The sequence below is a fragment of the Arachis ipaensis genome, chromosome B03 (assembly GCF_000816755.2).
Source record: "Arachis ipaensis cultivar K30076 chromosome B03, Araip1.1, whole genome shotgun sequence".
NCBI lineage: Eukaryota > Viridiplantae > Streptophyta > Magnoliopsida > Fabales > Fabaceae > Arachis > Arachis ipaensis.
Window position 1 is genome coordinate 12155680 of NC_029787.2, and position 17261 is coordinate 12172940.

At 35.3% G+C, this 17261-nt stretch overlaps 3 protein-coding genes across 3 annotated transcripts; 1 reads left to right on the forward strand and 2 right to left on the reverse strand.

The window, feature by feature from the left end:
• Positions 349 to 3580, forward strand: LOC107629632 (embryogenesis-associated protein EMB8). Its single transcript, XM_016332463.2, has 8 exons — positions 349 to 845; positions 1063 to 1191; positions 1313 to 1444; positions 1704 to 1846; positions 1957 to 2054; positions 2146 to 2240; positions 2562 to 2615; positions 3072 to 3580. The coding sequence occupies exons 1-8, from the start codon at positions 417 to 419 to the stop codon at positions 3273 to 3275; spliced, it is 1284 nt and encodes a 427-aa protein (XP_016187949.1). The 5' UTR covers positions 349 to 416; the 3' UTR covers positions 3276 to 3580.
• On the reverse strand, positions 3641 to 7022 carry LOC107632518 (cytochrome P450 89A2-like). The gene has a single exon (XM_016336191.2). The coding sequence runs from the start codon at positions 5306 to 5308 to the stop codon at positions 3755 to 3757; it is 1554 nt and encodes a 517-aa protein (XP_016191677.1). The 5' UTR covers positions 5309 to 7022; the 3' UTR covers positions 3641 to 3754.
• On the reverse strand, positions 7463 to 15339 carry LOC107629633 (DNA topoisomerase 1 alpha). The gene is made up of 16 exons (XM_016332464.2): positions 15093 to 15339; positions 12838 to 14275; positions 12506 to 12700; positions 11918 to 11998; positions 11186 to 11245; positions 10949 to 11043; positions 10714 to 10870; positions 10478 to 10603; positions 9903 to 9983; positions 9680 to 9770; positions 9430 to 9563; positions 8917 to 8985; positions 8724 to 8813; positions 8512 to 8615; positions 8265 to 8433; positions 7463 to 7805 (listed from the first exon to the last, which is right to left on the reverse strand). Exons 2-16 carry the CDS (start codon positions 14227 to 14229, stop codon positions 7737 to 7739), a joined length of 2913 nt encoding a protein of 970 aa, XP_016187950.1. The 5' UTR covers positions 14230 to 14275; positions 15093 to 15339; the 3' UTR covers positions 7463 to 7736.

A 17261-nucleotide genomic window follows, 5' to 3' on the forward strand; every position in this document is an offset into this window, starting at 1 on the left:
ATTGCATATTTATTTATAAAAAATTATTGATATTAAAACAATATTTATTATAAATGAAGTAGATATAATGGTTTAATAAAAAGGTTAATATTTTTCTACGGTATCCTTAATCCAACAGTATTTTATCGTGGGTCGGAGTTTCAGTTAAAAGTTTGCCACTAATGTCAATGGATTGCTGCATGCTCCCAGCGGAATTGGAAGGTTAATGAGCTATGACCAATTTAGTTTAAGAAGGTCAATGCTTGACCTTGGTATTGGTACTGCATTTTGTTTTGGGCCTAACAGATTACCACGTATACAAAATTTCCAACATAGGGTGAGGCTCGAAGTCTCTTCAATAAACACTTGGTACAGAAAGAGTCCAACTGTAAAAACTAAAAAGGTCCAAACTCCAAAGCAAACAGAAAAAGAGAGGAATGGCATTGGCAGTGACTGCAGGTACCTCATTGACGTTCCCATTGGTGGTGGCCTCTGTACAATATGCACCTCGCACACTCCCCAACGCACTAATCAGATCCCTCCACCTGTCCTCCTCTTCCTCCGCCTCACCAATGTCTACTACTACACCCCAACAACCTCACTCCTCCTTCGAAATCCTCGGTGGAGCACGTGACAAGTTCCTTCCAGCTCTCTCCCACGTGCTGTCTCGCCCCTACCACCCCTTCCCCTTCCTCGGATGGAACCGCCACATCGAGACCATCTCCGCCTCGTTCTACCGCTCAATTCCTGACATAAGACTCCGCCGTCAGTGCCTCCGGACACAAGACGGTGGTGCCGTCGCCCTTGACTGGGTCTCCGGTGACGACCGCCGTCTGCCGCCCGATGCTCCACTCCTCATTTTGCTGGTTCGTTATGTAACTGAATCAGTTACCGAATTGATTTTATAACTGAATTAGTTAGTTAGTTAGTTGGTTGGTTACCTCTGCCAGTAAGTTAACGAATTCAATGCACTCGTACTCTCAACTTAAGTGTCTCTTTCTTTTCTTTTTTCCTTTTGTCTTTTTTTGAAGATAATAATGGAATTTTGAAAATTGTGATTTATTTATGTATTTATTTTTGCAGCCAGGATTAACTGGGGGTAGTGGAGATTCTTATGTGAGGCACATGTTAAATAAAGCTCGGAGCAAAGGGTGGCGCGTGGTGGTTTTCAATAGCCGTGGTTGTGGGGATAGTCCTGTTACTACTCCTCAGGTAATTATTGCTTGTGTTATACTTCTTTTTTTTTTTTTTTTAATTTCTTACCGAATCTGAATCCGTGTTGATAGAACTTTTAGTGTTGTATGTGATGTGATGTGGTAATAGTGATGTGCAGTTCTATTCAGCTTCGTTTCTGGGAGATATTCGCGAGGTTGTTGCCCATGTCACTGGTAGATACCCTAATGCCAATGTGTATGCAGTTGGTTGGTCACTTGGCGCAAATATTCTTGTTCGTTACTTGGGTCAGGTGAGTAAGAATGATTATTTTTTCATAACCTGAAGTTTGACATTGTTATGAACTATGCATTTGTTGTTCCTTAGGCAAATGCTTTCTGTATTTAGGGATCAGGAAAATAGAAGTGTGTCGATGATTGGTTTGACAGATAGAATGTTGCTGTCTTTGTGTTATTGAGTTTCACATCATCCGACTCTGATTGCATTCAAACTTTTAATATCCGAATTGAATTAATTTTGGGTTTTATATGATTCTTTTGCTTTGCTTTCAGGAAGGCTACAATTGCCCTCTTTCTGGCGCTGTGTCATTGTGTAATCCTTTCAATTTGGTTGTGGCAGATGAGGACTTCCATAAAGGCTTTAACAATGTCTACGACAAGGCTCTCGCAAAGTCCCTTCGCACGATTTTCAACAAGTGATAAAAACTTACATGTGTTGTTGATGTTTATTCTTTCTACTTGATGGATCGATTGCTGCACTTTACAGTATGATTGATGCCTTGTTCATTTTCGTGGCTGGGTGCAGGCATGCTTTACTCTTTGAAGATATTGGTGGCGAATACAACATTCCTATGGCAGCCAATGCCAAGTCTGTTAGGGAGTTTGATGATGGACTAACCCGTGGTATGTGCCTCATACTTATTAGACACCATATAAATTTGATATGGATTGTGAATTATTATATGCTTGAATACTCATCTATAAGATTTTGCAGTTTCTTTTGGATTCAAGTCTGTGGATGAATACTATTCTAGTTCAAGTAGTTCAGATACCGTGAAACATGTTCAAACCCCTCTGCTTTGCATCCAGGTACAAAATTTTTTAGAATAAAAAAATGGTTATCTATTATTCTTTTGATCTTCGTTGTGCCATTCTTTTATCTAAACAAAAGCTGCTTTTTGCATTGTTATCTTGGTTCATGTTCCTTTCCATCGTATTTTTGCCGCCTACATTCATTGATTCTATTTTATATTACCTATTAGAATTTTCTTGCGATATCCCACAAGAACTCACCCTGTGAAACACAAGTTCACGACTTTGAGCATAATTAATAGGTTGTTTTTCAGTGACCTTTTCCCTCTGTATATGCTATAAACTTATTGAACCCAGAAACAATCTGTTTCTTCACAGGCAGCAAATGATCCAATTGCTCCTGCTAGGGGAATTCCTCGTGAAGATATCCAGGTATCTGCAGCTTCTTTTCCATTCAATGTTACCATTTCTTCACTAGAATGTTATTGGTAAATGATAAGGAGATGTAAAATGGGAAAGGGAGGAATAAAGATGTACATAGATGGAAATGTAATGATCTTTTTCAACAGTAGAGAAAATCATAAATGGTACGATTTGGACGTTGGGATAGACAAAATTAAAAATAAAAAATGGAATTCACATGGTGACCACACTATTTTAATTGCTTTTTAGTTTTTATGTCGTTGCTTCCTCTTATTACATTACTAAGTATACATTGATACTCTTAACAAGTTAATAGTCGACCATCAAGTTTTCATATATGTACTAAACAACATATTCTTAGAATAGAAAGATATCTTGTTTTCTTGTCTTTGTGGTATTGGGGTTTCCATGTTCTTTGTTCTATATTAACTCCCTGGTTGAGTATAATTTGTTTTATCATGGCAGGAAAATCCAAACTGCTTGTTAATAGTTACACCAAAAGGTGGCCATCTGGGGTGGATTGCTGGTGATGAAGCTCCATTTGGAGCTCCTTGGACTGATCCTTTGGTAATGGATTTCATTCAATATTTAGAAACAGAGGAAGTCAAATACCCAAAAACTAGTAGTAATCCTGATGGTAAAGTAGCCTTGCACCATCTTGAAGTGTAGCATGGCACTAATGAAGACATTACAATCTTCCGATGTCACCATTCATCGCTGTACATTCTGGAATACTGTATTGAAGCAATTACACTCATTTTTTTGTGTGGAATACTGCAGAACTTGGACCCTTGCAGCTCAGGGGGTTGATATCAACCATGATCCTTTCACAGACCATTCAATAAAGTAGAACTGCATTCTTTATGAGTACATTGGAACTGTAATTGTTTTAGTTTGAGGTAAATAGAGATATTGATTAAACAAGATTAGTGTAATTGTATTGTTTTAACATTCAATTCACATAATTCGTTTCATTTTAAAGTTTGTTACTGATTTCATTACTATATTCTTCTTTTAAACTAATTTATTGGATATGTTGCTGGTGGGATCAATGTAGAAGTCATTGATAGCTAGGAAAAAGCATAAAAAGAGGGGAAGAATATATAGACTTTTGTATTAAGAACAATGGAACTAATAATTGATGCTAATTATTTCCTAGGCAATATATGAACCTTTAAGGGATTCTTCATCACAGTTGTGAATAACAGCTTCTCTGACATATCAATGTCATCTCCACTCATAGCCTTCCACTCAAAATTCCAAACTAAATTGGCCACAAAATACTCCAAGTGGAGAATTGCTAAACCATATCCAGGGCACATTCTCCTCCCAGCACCAAATGGCATCATGTTTATCTCTTTACTTCCCATTATATCAAAAGTTGTTCCTCCATTGTCCATGAACCTCTCTGGCTTAAAGGCCATAGGGTCATCCCAAGCTGTAGGGTCCCTACCTATCTCAGCCACAAAGAAATTTACAGAGGCAGTGGTAGGAACCAAATAACCATCCAGAACCACATCCTTGGTTACTCTATGAGGAGCCACATAGTGTAGCGGTGGATGGCGTCGTAGACCCTCCAAAATCACAGACTTTAGATATGGCAATTTTGGCAAATGTTCCTCCTTCACCTCGTTCTCTCCTTCAACCATGACCTCTCTAATTTCCTCCACAAGTCTTTCTTGGATTTGAGGGTACTTCACCAAATTTGCCATGATCCATTCCAATGCCGTCGAAGTAGTATCTGTTCCTGCGTTTAGAAACTCCGAGCATAATGTGCAAATATTCCCATAATCAAGCTTGCTCCCTTCATCTTCCTCCACGAGTCGCAAATTCAACAAAGTATCCACATAGCACAAAACAAACTCATTTATGTTGTCCTCTTTGCCATCCTTGCTAAGTCTCTCTTGCTTGGCTTTCTTTCGAGCGTCAATATAAGGAATCAACAAGGCTTCTAGGTCTCTTCTTAGCTGTAAGAATTCCTTCCATCTCTTCCAAAACAATATCCTTGTGATTGTTGGCCAAAAATTCAAGACATTGTACTTAGTAAAGCTCAAGAGCATGGTGCGTAGACTATCCTCGATTTCCCTAATTTGCTTCTCATCAAGCTTGTCACCAAAACACATAAAACTGAGCAAGCAAAACATGCTATATTGAAAATGATCAATGACCCTTATGGGGTTGCTTGCCCCCGACTCAGGTTTTAATCGATCAAGAAGCATATCTAAAACCCATTTGCGTGCATTTGCATAGGACTTGACCTGTGAAGGGTGGAGGATATTTGAAGTGAGGTTTCGCCGGAGAGCGCGCCATACAGGACCATAGAAGCTAAAAAGGATGTCATTTTGATTGCTGCTAATGATTTTCTTGGTAGGAACAGCAACAGGGCGGTCCGCAAAGGTACTGCCATTTTGGATCAATGCTTGGTGCGCAAGGAATCGATTGGCAATGAAAATGTCGGTATGAGAGCCCATTTGAAAAGAAAAGATTGGACCATATTTGGCGTGAAGTTTCTCAAGAACAGTCTTAGGATCTTTATTGAATCGTTGGAGTAATTTGAAGTTACCTATGATAGGCACTTTTGGAGGCCCCGGAGGGAGGGGATACCGTGGAAACACAAGGTAAAGTATGCGTTTGATGATTATTGAGACACAAAGAAAGAGCATAACAAAGATGAACCAAGTTTCCATGTTACTATTCCGCATCAAATTGGTTGACAATAAACACAAGAGGGTATGTGTTAGAAGAAGCTTAAAAAGGGTGAGTTAAATAAAATTGAAGTGTACCATGCTAATTACTAATAGTAACACCTGCAAGCGTTACATTTACCCTATAATTGAATGTTCCATGTATGTTTATTAGCTGCTAATAAATAAATACATCTTACGTTGGTTAACATTTTCTAAAAGAACTTCATTTGCCGCATTTCTAATAAAAATAAAAACTTGCAATTAATAAAAAAAATTGGACGTTTTCTAATAACAAAAAGTAAACATTGTTTGACCCAAAGAAAAGGAAGTATAAGATTGATTTATATCAAGATTGCGAAAAAAAAAGCCTATCGAGTAGAATAAATTACCTGGCCCTGCATGACACGTATTTTGAAAAGCTGGACAAATTACACTCCATGTTGTGAAGCTTCTAGTTTAACTGTTAAACTAACTAGTGACATGTAAACCAAACATGCGCTTTCCAAGAGGATCAGATCACCGAGGACATTACAAGCTATAGTTTCACATGACTGAAAATTAAGACGTTTGCATAGTTTGTACACGTAGGAATTGTGAACACTAAAGAGAGCCTTTGCAGGATGAATAATTGAATATTATATAAGTAGAGATTTGGGTATGTGTCTTGTGCAGCAATGAAGAAGGATGGGTTAGAAAACTTATTTATCAATTGCAGGTTTTCATGGAAACTTTGGGGTGAGTGGCTTCAAACCTTGGAACTCAATCGATGATGCCAAAATGGAGACGAGAGAAATGGAGTGTTGCTTTCTTTGCAGTGTTATGGTCAATCTGGATGACAAGAAATGACGCAATATTTAAGGAGAAAATGAAAAGGCAATGATTATGTGTGATTTCTGGGATGCAAGAGCGTTTTTGAAATATATATGCGAACAACATTAGCTCTGGAACTTGGATATGCACTGAAGTGATTAACATGTGTGAAGTAATTAAAATTTAAAATATAAGAATGAGGAGGGGAGCTAGAAGAATTGATGAAGATGAAAATGGAAGTTAGTTTTTGAAAGGAATATGGAGGGATCATACAAAGTTTGCGTAGTTATACGGGTTCATAGAACCAGATGTTTTCTTATAGTTGTTCTTAGCTGATGGTTATATGTTTCTGATAGCTGTTGGGTCTTCCTTTGTAGCTGCCTTTGATTTGGATTGTAATCTTGACCTTTGTTACTGGCCATGCTCTTCGTACAGTGTTCTGCTGATGCAGATGCTACTTGAAGTGTGCATATATATATATATATATATTCAAGTAAAACTATCGGCTTGAGATTTCATTTCCCTTCTTTCGTAAAGACGTAGGTAGCAAATGACAAAATCAATTTCAGGTTGTACTTGTACGCTTCATCATGTCCTTCTAAGTCCTTGCAATAAATGGAAATGAGTAACCAAACTAGTACAAGCTAGAATTCAAATGTTATTGAAAAAATATATATAACTACTTATTACATGGGCCAACAAAAATTTTAACAAATAAATCATCCTTCGTTAAAATTATGAAACACTAAGAAGCTATGAAGTACGGACACTTTGTTGAGTTTTCGGACACATTTCGGACACGACACTCGTCCAACACACGTGTCTGCGGTGTCCAACCGTGCCTTAATAAAAAGTAAAAAATTCTTCTCCGGATACGCTTAGACACACCTAAATACCATCACGTGTCAACGTGTCCAGTCTTATTCTTAACATATATTTTTGAAATAAATTTAGTTATAGTATATATTATTATTTATTAAAACAAAAAAATATTTTAAATACTTAATATAATTAAATTAAAATATTAAAAATAATTAAAAAAATTAATTTATATTTTAATATCAATAAAATATCAAAATATTATTACGATTTATTTAAAAAATACTTTATATTTTATATGTATGCGTGTCCCCGTACCTTATAAGATTTTAAAATTCGAACGTGTCCCGTGTCCGTGGATCATAGCTAAGAAGTAAAGAACTAAACCTAAGGAGCTAACCAAATCAAAGCAATTAAACTCCATTGTGATCTGCATCGGGTACTACTGTCGAGTGTTATATCCTAAAAGCCTGAAATTCACTTATGTGAGATGGTACCAATGATAGAATACCAAAAAATAAATAAATAAAAATTGAAGAATGGAAGTACAAAACTTTTAACTCTTTCCACATTTGCCAATGTGTATCACATTAAAATCTTAACTATGAATGGCTGGCGGTTTAAACATAAAACCAGTCAAATGGAGAAAGGGGGAAACTCACCCCATAAATTAGATTAGATGAGTTACAACATTAATTTCCGCTGGACTTGAGAAAAACAGAAAAAAAATAAAATAAAAATTATAGAGAAGAAATGAGTAAGAAAGAAATGTCTTCCCCCAGCAGCATTGCAACATGCCCTCCATTTAGGGATCTCAGAATCTGAATTCAGGATCCACATCCATTGCCCAAGTAAATTTTGCCAGCAACGATTTGTTGAATATCTGAGCATTTCACAAAAAATATTTAAGTGACAAAATGAGTTCTAAGATGACACAGGTCACAGCTCACCAAAGGGAACTATAAGCATAATTTGAGGTGTAAAACCACATGCCATCAATTAGGAAGCACTCAAACAGCAGCCCCCATACTGGATTTTGGTTTTATCAGTTGGGGAGACACATGGATAACTTCTATGGAACATTTATTTTCTCTCATGTGATCTTAGTTCTAATCTTTATATGATTGAAAAGCTCAAAACTGACTTTCCTGTGAAACTACTATTTTTGCATTTGAAAAAGAAATAAAAAAAAAAGAAAAAAGAAAAAGATGCAGTGAACTAGTATTTTGATTATTTTTAAAATTAATGCAGGTATGCAAAAACTGATTTTTAATGATTTTATCCAAAAATATGCTGAAACACAACAAAATAACTTATCATATACAAGAAAAGAAGCCAGCACCTTTTCAATGGGAACCTCATGCCGTTTGCACCAGGCAACTGTAATCCTAGGGTCAAGATAGTTTATCTTGGACGTGCCCAATGCCACAGTTTTCAGATCTTCTTTTGTCTTCATTTCACGTTCCATTTTCTCAATCTTTGCATTGGTTTGAGAGATCTTTTTCTCTAGCCTGTGCATTACATTTACCAAAATTATACATCACATCTAACCAAAGCAATCATTAAGAATTTCGGAAAAGGTATATTACGCTTCAGGGGCTAAGTTCCTTTTTGTCTTTCCATCTGAACCCTTTAGAGGGGGCTTTTCTTTCCTTGCTCTGTCCAAATCTGTCTTTAGCTCCTTCAGAACATCCTACAAGATTAAGCCAAATCCAATTATATGTTTATGAGCCACAAGGCAAGTCTACTGTAAAATTCAAGCATATCAATCAAGAAATTCACCCAGTAACAAGTCCATTACCTTAAGCTCACCAATCTTGTTTGTTAACCTTTCAATTTGTGACGAGTGAGATTTTGAAACACTGCGTTGATGATTACAAATGATTGCAACCTTTTACGGAAAACACAAGTCAATAAAACTTGAACATGAAAAAAAAAAAATTACACAAATGCAATATCATTGGTATAAAGAATTGATCACTTAGTGAAATTACCTGTTTATTTGCATGTTGATAAACAAGAATCTTTTCGACAACATCACCCTCTTTAGTTTCCTTATTCAACTGTTGTCACATGATTCCCGGAAAATTAAGCATGCAAGTCCATATATAATCCAACACAAGAAATCATCATAAATACAAAAGAAATGAACCTTCCACTTGGAATATATCTAGAAGCACAAGGATTTATTATAGAATTTCATGGGTGAGTAGCTCCAAGAGAAGATTTTGTGTTTTTTCCCATGTGTATTGGCAGAGCTATTATATAGTTCTGTGCTTTGTACATTTTTATATGACCTTCGACATGAAAAGAGGTAATCCAATATTCCAATGGTGCCAAAATTAAAATCTAATAGAAAATTTCAATAGTTAAAATTGCCCTCTAACCTGAATGGATAAGGGTGGACAAAAGAGCACTTTCAATGTCAGACATAGAATTATTAACAAAATATACAAATGCCAATTGCTACTACACAGAACATGCCATTTCAATAAAGCAGTTCTTACCATATCATCCAACGTGATAGATGCATTGAATGTACGGAAGACCTTTGCAGTTAGGCCAGGCATGAGTTCCTTCAGATGAGCATTTAATTTACTTGTATCCAACTTGTCAAAAAGATCATCACCGGGGCGCTTATCTGAAAATTAATAACAGGAATGTATTTGAAAGCTTCTCACTTATAATGGTAACAAATAAAGTTTCTTTGTCTTTTTCTCTTCTTTTTTTTTTAGTGATGGGAAGACAGTTCCTGACCTTTTTGGAACTTCAAAATTGCATCATAAACAGGAAGCTCAACCTCAACTGTATTCTCATACTTGATAGAATCTTTACCAAGGAAGTTAAACTGTAATTTAACAAAAAGGAAATATGCCAACCATCAAGTATAAATTGATCATAAACCACCTTAGGAGAGGGATTGGGAAAATTTTAGAATGCCCCAAAGGACATATATTCATCAACCCTTACTGAAAATTACCTTCAGTTTGTTGGGAGCTTCTCTGGTCACATTCTCCACTTTTAATGTACAACAACCAACAGTATCAGCTTCATCATCATCCTGAGGGGAAAAACACATGAAAACTTGAAGCAATATGTGAGGAAGAAGGCAATATATAAACTAAGAGACCATGCCAGGATTACACATTCAAAATATTCCAATTAATCCACTTCACAGAATTGTAGTTCCAGCCAGGATTATGAGAATAACCTCCTTTGAATCAACAAAGAAATATAATCCATCCATCAAAATAACTTTTTCAGTAAATACCAATCAAAAGGTCAAGAAGATCTCATCCCAAACAACACGGGACTTTATTGCAACAACTGACAAACAAGCTCAGATTTTGCATTTTTGCCCCATTGTTTATGTGACATCTTAGAAATATTTGGAAAACAAAACTATCAAATAAAACATGCAAGTGATTTTCAATTTAGAATATGGACAACTTTAATGACACAAACAAGTGATTTTCATTCAAATTGACTTGAAGATTTAATATATATTCCAGTATATAAATGTTTTGGTGAAGAGGGAATAGATAGAGATTATACCTTCTCATTGCCAGCCCTCAGAGCTAATTTATCAATAAGATAAGTAGCAACAGCAATTTGCTGCTTAGTAATATCTTTACTCTTAAAATCTTTTGTGTAAGCAGCCCTAATGTTCTCTATATAATCCTGCACAGAGAAATCAAGAACCAATGGAATTGAATTCCATTTAAGTTTCATCCAAAAACAGTGTGCAAGAGAAAGACTAGTTCAAATAATCTAGCAATGCATGCAAGCACCTTCAACATCCTGGCTTTCTCATACTTTTCCTTGTCACTTTGACCCTTTAGGGCACTACTAGCTGCTAGAAACACGTATTTGAATAACTTTGGATTGATTGGGTCATTCCAAAAGGCTAACCATGTAACTGTATCGTCGTGCCTTATCTCCTTCCACCTGTAAGATTACAAAATTTAATGATATAAAAACAGAGCCAAAAGTCCTCTTTTTGGATAAGATTTGATAGGCCCATACTTTTCGCCAGGAATAGGACATTCAGGAACTGGAGCATCCTTTCCAATATTAATTGTGATATCACTTGGATGAATGCGCCTTTTCAATTTTCCCATCTGATAAAATTCGTTGCAATCAGTGAATAGGTAATGGAAGCTACTGAAATGGGTAAACGTTCTGGAGATGCAGCCACTATTTGAATGAAACAATCAAATCAGGAAAATCTGCACGTCAAACTCCAGTCAAATGTATCATTACCTTAGGATGCTCCCCACGGCCTCGGAACAATCCTGGTGGTTCAACTCTGAAATTACCAACCTGAAATAATAAAGATGTAATAAGAACTAATCGTAATTTGATCCCTCCACCGCCCCCTTTTTTCTCTTTTCTATAATGAATAGCATTATGAGAATATATTTAAAAATTGAAAGCTTGAATGAAAAATGTGTATAATAGATATAAAAACACAAACAATTATACTGAAATATTAACAATATAAACACAATGATGTCATGTTGCACGTGCATTCTTCTCAATTTTTGCCTTGATTTCTAATGTGCCATTGACTTAATACTAGAGTGAAACTCATATTGATAGATAAAACCCAAAGACTAGATTGCAAGTTACACCAGCAAAACTTCCTTAAGTTGAAGGATATGAAAACAATTTACCAAACAATAAGATAATAGACACGGAAAGACATGAAATGGTAATCGGAGGATTGTTGGTGCCCCAGTGGTCCAGACTCGCAGACCAATCTAGCACCAACTAAAGATCAAAATATAAAGTGAAAGTGAACATTCAAATTTGATAACAAAAATTCCTAACAACCTCTAAAGCAAGACCAAGTAAAGAGAATGTAACACATTACTTCTCCTGCAAAATATAATGGCCTGATCACAGGTCATAAATTCTCCAGAAAATCCTAAGAAAGAAATCCAAAAGATAAATTGACAAATATTTTTTGAGAAAAGGGAAACCAGACTAAACCTTCTCTTTCACACCATCAACAATGGCCCACATGTATTTCTCTTCTTGTTTTATTTTCTCCTCCTTCAAGGCCTTCTTCTCCTGCAGACGAACAGCTTTAACACTTAACAATCAAATAAATGACTTATGAAATTCAAAGATTAATTAAGTAGCCAATACGAACATACATACATGCAGATGTAACTCTGTACAGATATACAAACATAGAACATCTAATCCCAGATCCTTAAAAATGAGACTGATGTTGGGCCGACAACGGGTCAAAACTGTAAAATTTAGCAGGACGATTGCAAATTGACCTAGTTGCTTCTCTACTCCCTACCGGAAGTTGTTAACAAATCAACAAACTTGTATCTTGCAAGATCAACAAACTATGTAGAGCATGACCAAAGACATGAAGTACTCTATTATTAGGACTACACAGACGTACAGCTAAATTCAAAATTACATCTCTCTAAAACAAATCACTGCATGCATATATCGGATGCAAACCAGAAATCCTAAGAGCAAAAGTAATGCTTTAATATATCAAATTCTATTATTAATAATGAAAATATTGAGAAGTCTATAAAAAAGCTACCAACTTACATCTGCAGTCATTTGTTTTTTCTTTTCCTTTTCACTTTGGTACCAGTTGTAAATTGGTCTAAAGTCACAATCTTTCAAATTCTGAATTACATGATTCTTTCCTAGCAATTTACGCCAGTCAGTCCAGAAATTTTCCTTGAACTTTTCTTTCAGCATGTAATCTGTTTCTAGCATGACTGCATACATTGTTGCAACCTGCAATATGTATTTTAGTTCATAATACTGTCAGCTACTCTAAGGAAACAGACTTTATAAATTGAAGAACATTAATTAACAAGAGCAATCAGTCACTTGAAGATGAAAGAACACAGTTTCCAGAGAAAAGACCTAACCTCCTCTTGCTCGGGAGTTAAATCAACATCTTGATCCTTGTAGCGCATCTTTATCCCATGGGGCTTGTAAGGAGGTGGGAAAATGACGCCATTGTGAACCAAAGTTGTCCATTTTTTCTGGCCATCACCAGAGCTAGGAAGAAGTTTAGTGGATTTGGAATATTCTGAACCACTTCCTGATTTTTTCAACTTCTTGTTCTTGGCTTGTTTCTTAAAAGATTTGGTACTAGCCTTATTAACTTTAGTGATCTTTGTCACCTGTTTTATAGAAGATGATTTATTAGCTGATGTGGCCGATTTCTTGATTCTCTGGGAAATAGGTACATCATCATCATCATCCTCTACCTTTGGCTCAACTTTCAGAGAGCTTTGCTTAGGCTTCACTGACAAGGCTGGCTCTGAAATCTTTGACTTCTTTGCAGAAGAGTTCATGGAATTACTGTTATCTATGGGTCTTTTATTACTTGCACCAGAACCATTTTGTGGCTCTTTCTGAACTTTCGGAATAGGCTTTTTCTGATCAGATTTGTCATAATTACTACTAGATGTTCCCATGTTTGCATTCCAGTTTATCTTTGTTGACAAAGGGACATTATCATCAGAATCAGAATCATCAACAGACTTCTTGATGATGACCGGGGTTGCTTTGTTGTGGTTACTGTTCACCTTCAACCTAGCACTCAATGGTTTATTATCCTCCTCATCCTCTGAATCTTCAGAATAATTCTTTGAAGAATCTTTGATTGATTTTGTTTCCTTTTTAAGATCACCAGACACTTTCTGATTAATAAGAGGCTTTGGTTTATCTGCTGGATGAGGAGGTTTTGAATTCGCCATAGGCAACTTGGCAGAAGTGGAGTTGGCAAGTGAATTTGGTCGTTTTGAGACACCTACAGGAGATCTCAAAGGAGATGTCAAAGGCGAAGCCTTAGCCAATGGAACAGTATTACCCTTCTGTGCACTAGAGCTTGAAGACGATGGTGACCTCAAGGGTGACACCTTAGCAGATGGAGCAGCATTACCCTTCTGTGCACTAGCGCTTGAAGATGTGGGTGATCTCAATGGTGAAGCCTTAGCAGATGGAGCAGCACTACCCTTTTGTGCATTAGAGCTTGAAGATGGGGGGGATCTTAATGATGAAGCCTTAGCAGATGAGAAATTATTACCCCTCTGTGCACTAGAGCTAGAAGATTGACCATTTGAAGAAGGCACGCCAGAAATCCTCTTGTATGTATGACCATCTTGACTATGTGAAGTTGACTTCTTTACATCTGAATGCAATTGGCTTTTCTTATTCGATGAGTACCGTTTTATAGTTAATGGCATATTATCATCATCGTCATCATCAAACTTGTTGGGCAAAACTGGTTTGTCAGAAGCCTCAACAGCCATTATTCAACTTTAGAAAGTGTTGGCATGCGCATCACATATAATTCTGCTGTGAAGAAAAGAATTTTACATTAAGAATAACAACCAAATAAAGAATCACTTACACAGCGCTGCAGGAGCAGTAGATTTCAATTCCAAGATAAGGGTAAGCAATCTCATCCATTTGCCACAGCTAATGAATATAACATATGGTAGCCCATTAAAACAAAGGGACTCTGGACTCCTCAATTATCCATACTTGCTCTTACATATTCACATGGGGGAGAACAATATAACCCTAAAGCAAAAGAAAAAACAATACCAAACCCCACAACCCTAATACTTTCTGAGACAAACTCAAGTTGTATTTGATTTTTCTATTAGGGGAAAAGTAAAACACAACTCCTCTTATATAAAGACGAAGAACAATGAAAAATCACCAATTCCTAATTCACACCACCAAGCTCTCAGAAGCTGCGAAAAAACTAAGTATCAGCAAAACACAATAAACGATAAGCTAAAATTCACATAACCCAATACCAAATTTCAGCAGAGAACAAAAAGGGGACATGTAAGACATTTTAACCCCAAACAACACCCGCCACCACCACCATCACCACCAACAACTAGTCTAAAAATGTCAATGAAATTAACCTCCAAGAAAAACAAAGAAACAATCAAGAATTAAATCATTAGTGCGTAAAGCTTATGGGGCGGTATCGGTACAAGAGAAAAGCTAAAAAAAGAAGGGGAATAACAAGTGCATGTAATAAAAGGGGGGAAAATGCAGATAAGCAAAAGATCCATGCCATTTAAACATAAAATAAAATTGAAGAGAGATAAAACGCAATGAAATAAAGAATTAAATAACTAATTAGCATACTCACAGAGAGAAAGAATAAGAATAAGGAATGGCGGTGGTGGAAGTGAAGAGTGAATAGATAGATAGATAGATAGAGATAGAGAGGAATATGGCGGAGAAGTGCGAAGGTAAGGTAAGGTAAGGTGAGGTGAGGTGAGGGTAGCTGACAGATACAACAAATAAAGAGAGAGAAATGAGAGGGGAAGGGAAGGGAACGAGTTAGGGTGAGTCGAGTCGAGTTGAACTCAGCGAAATTTGGGAACTTACGATTATATGAATGAATTGAAAGAAAACAGAAAGAGAGGGGTCACAGGTGTCAGGTTCAGCGTCCGGTGACTTTGGTCAGCTAACGTTTTCCTCCTCCATATCTCACCCCTTCTCATTTTTCTACTGCCCACTTTGTTCGGACCCCCCAATACCCCTTCACCCTACCCATTTCAATGGGCCCAAACCCATATCTCAACACGGCCCAATATGTTTCGTTTCATTGTTTTGGCCCAATTTTTTATAGCCCAATTTTTGTTTCAATGGCAATTTAATAATTTGGATTCATGTAACTATAAAAAGAGTCACACTAGTGTAAAGATTCACTTTATACAGATTTTATACAGATATTTTTTGTGGTTCAAACTAGTGATAGGTGTCCTTTTTTCTTTTATTAGAGAGAGTTCCAATATAAATACAAAGACTGTAATTGTAATATTCTCAGTTCGAATTATTGACTCAAGTTTATTTTCTTTTTTCTTTTCTTATTGTAATATACTAGTAGATTAAATAATTATATATAACGGTAAAATAATACATATTTAACTATTTAAACAATAATAACACATTTTTTTATTTTTTCTTTACGTCTTTATTCACAACTTTTTAAATGATAATTATAAAAGAATAGTATTCGTATGATATATAAAAAATTGTTAAATATTTATTTATAAGTATATATTAAAAAAATAATTATAACGTGTATTGTTAATTTGTTATAAACATTTTAACATTTTATTAGTTTGCTTTCTTTTTATTTTTACATGGAAATAATTAAACATGTTAAACAAAATTAAGATATTATTCTATATATTTATAGGTTAATATTTTTATATGAATTTTGTTTTTATTTTGCCTAAAATTAAGAAATATACAAATAGCATTTTTGTTATGATAGACAGGTTGAGTAAAGAGGCTGTGTGCTTATATGATGTTCTCCAAACTATTGTTTCTGATCATAACGTAAAACTTTTGAATAATTTTTAGAAAGTGTTGTAGGGTAAGTTGGGTACAAAATTATTATACTCTATTATAGTCAAATTAAAATGGTAAATCAAATGTTAAGGATCTTATTACGTGCTGTTGTTAGTAAGAATTTGAGAACTTGAAAAATTGTTTATTTTTTATTGAGTTTGCTTATAATAGGACTATTTATTCTTCTACGGATTTTTCTTATTTTGAACTTATTTATGGTTTTAATCCTTTTGAATTATTTTAGACTTATTACTTTTGTCTTTGAGTGATCTTATTAATTTGGATGGAGAAAGTAAAGTTGAAAAAGTTAAAGTAATGCACTGGAAAGCAACTGAGTTAATTAAAAAAAAAAAAGGTTGACCGTTCAAAGAGTAAATAAAGATCGAAGACAACTTATCTTTAAATTTAGTGGCTGGATATGGATTCATTTGAGAAATGAGAGGTTTCTACTCAAAGAAAATTCAAGTTAGACCTTAAGGATGATGGTCTATTTCAAGTGCTAGAAAGGATCAATGACAATGCTTACAAAATTGGCTTTTCAGGTGAGTATAATGTGACATCTACTTTTAATGTCTTAACCTAGCTTCTTTTGATTTTGATGCAGGTTCGAAGACGAATCTTTTTTAGAAGAAAATGAATAATACAAGCTCTATGGGATAAACTAAAAACTGCCATATGCCAATTGGTCCACTTACAAAAGTAACAACTAAGAGAATAAAAGAAGGTTTTGTAAACATGGTTAAATTATTTGTCTAAAAAAATTATCAAGAATTAGTTAAGACAATGATTAACGATTATAAAAACCTAAACGTTTTACTATTTACAAATTGTATTAAAAATTCTTATTAGTCAAGGTAGATCAAATAGGCATCACTTTATTATTATTATTTATTTTAAGACTTATTTTATGTTTTATTTTATTTTATTTTATTTTATTTTATTTATTTTAGGCTCA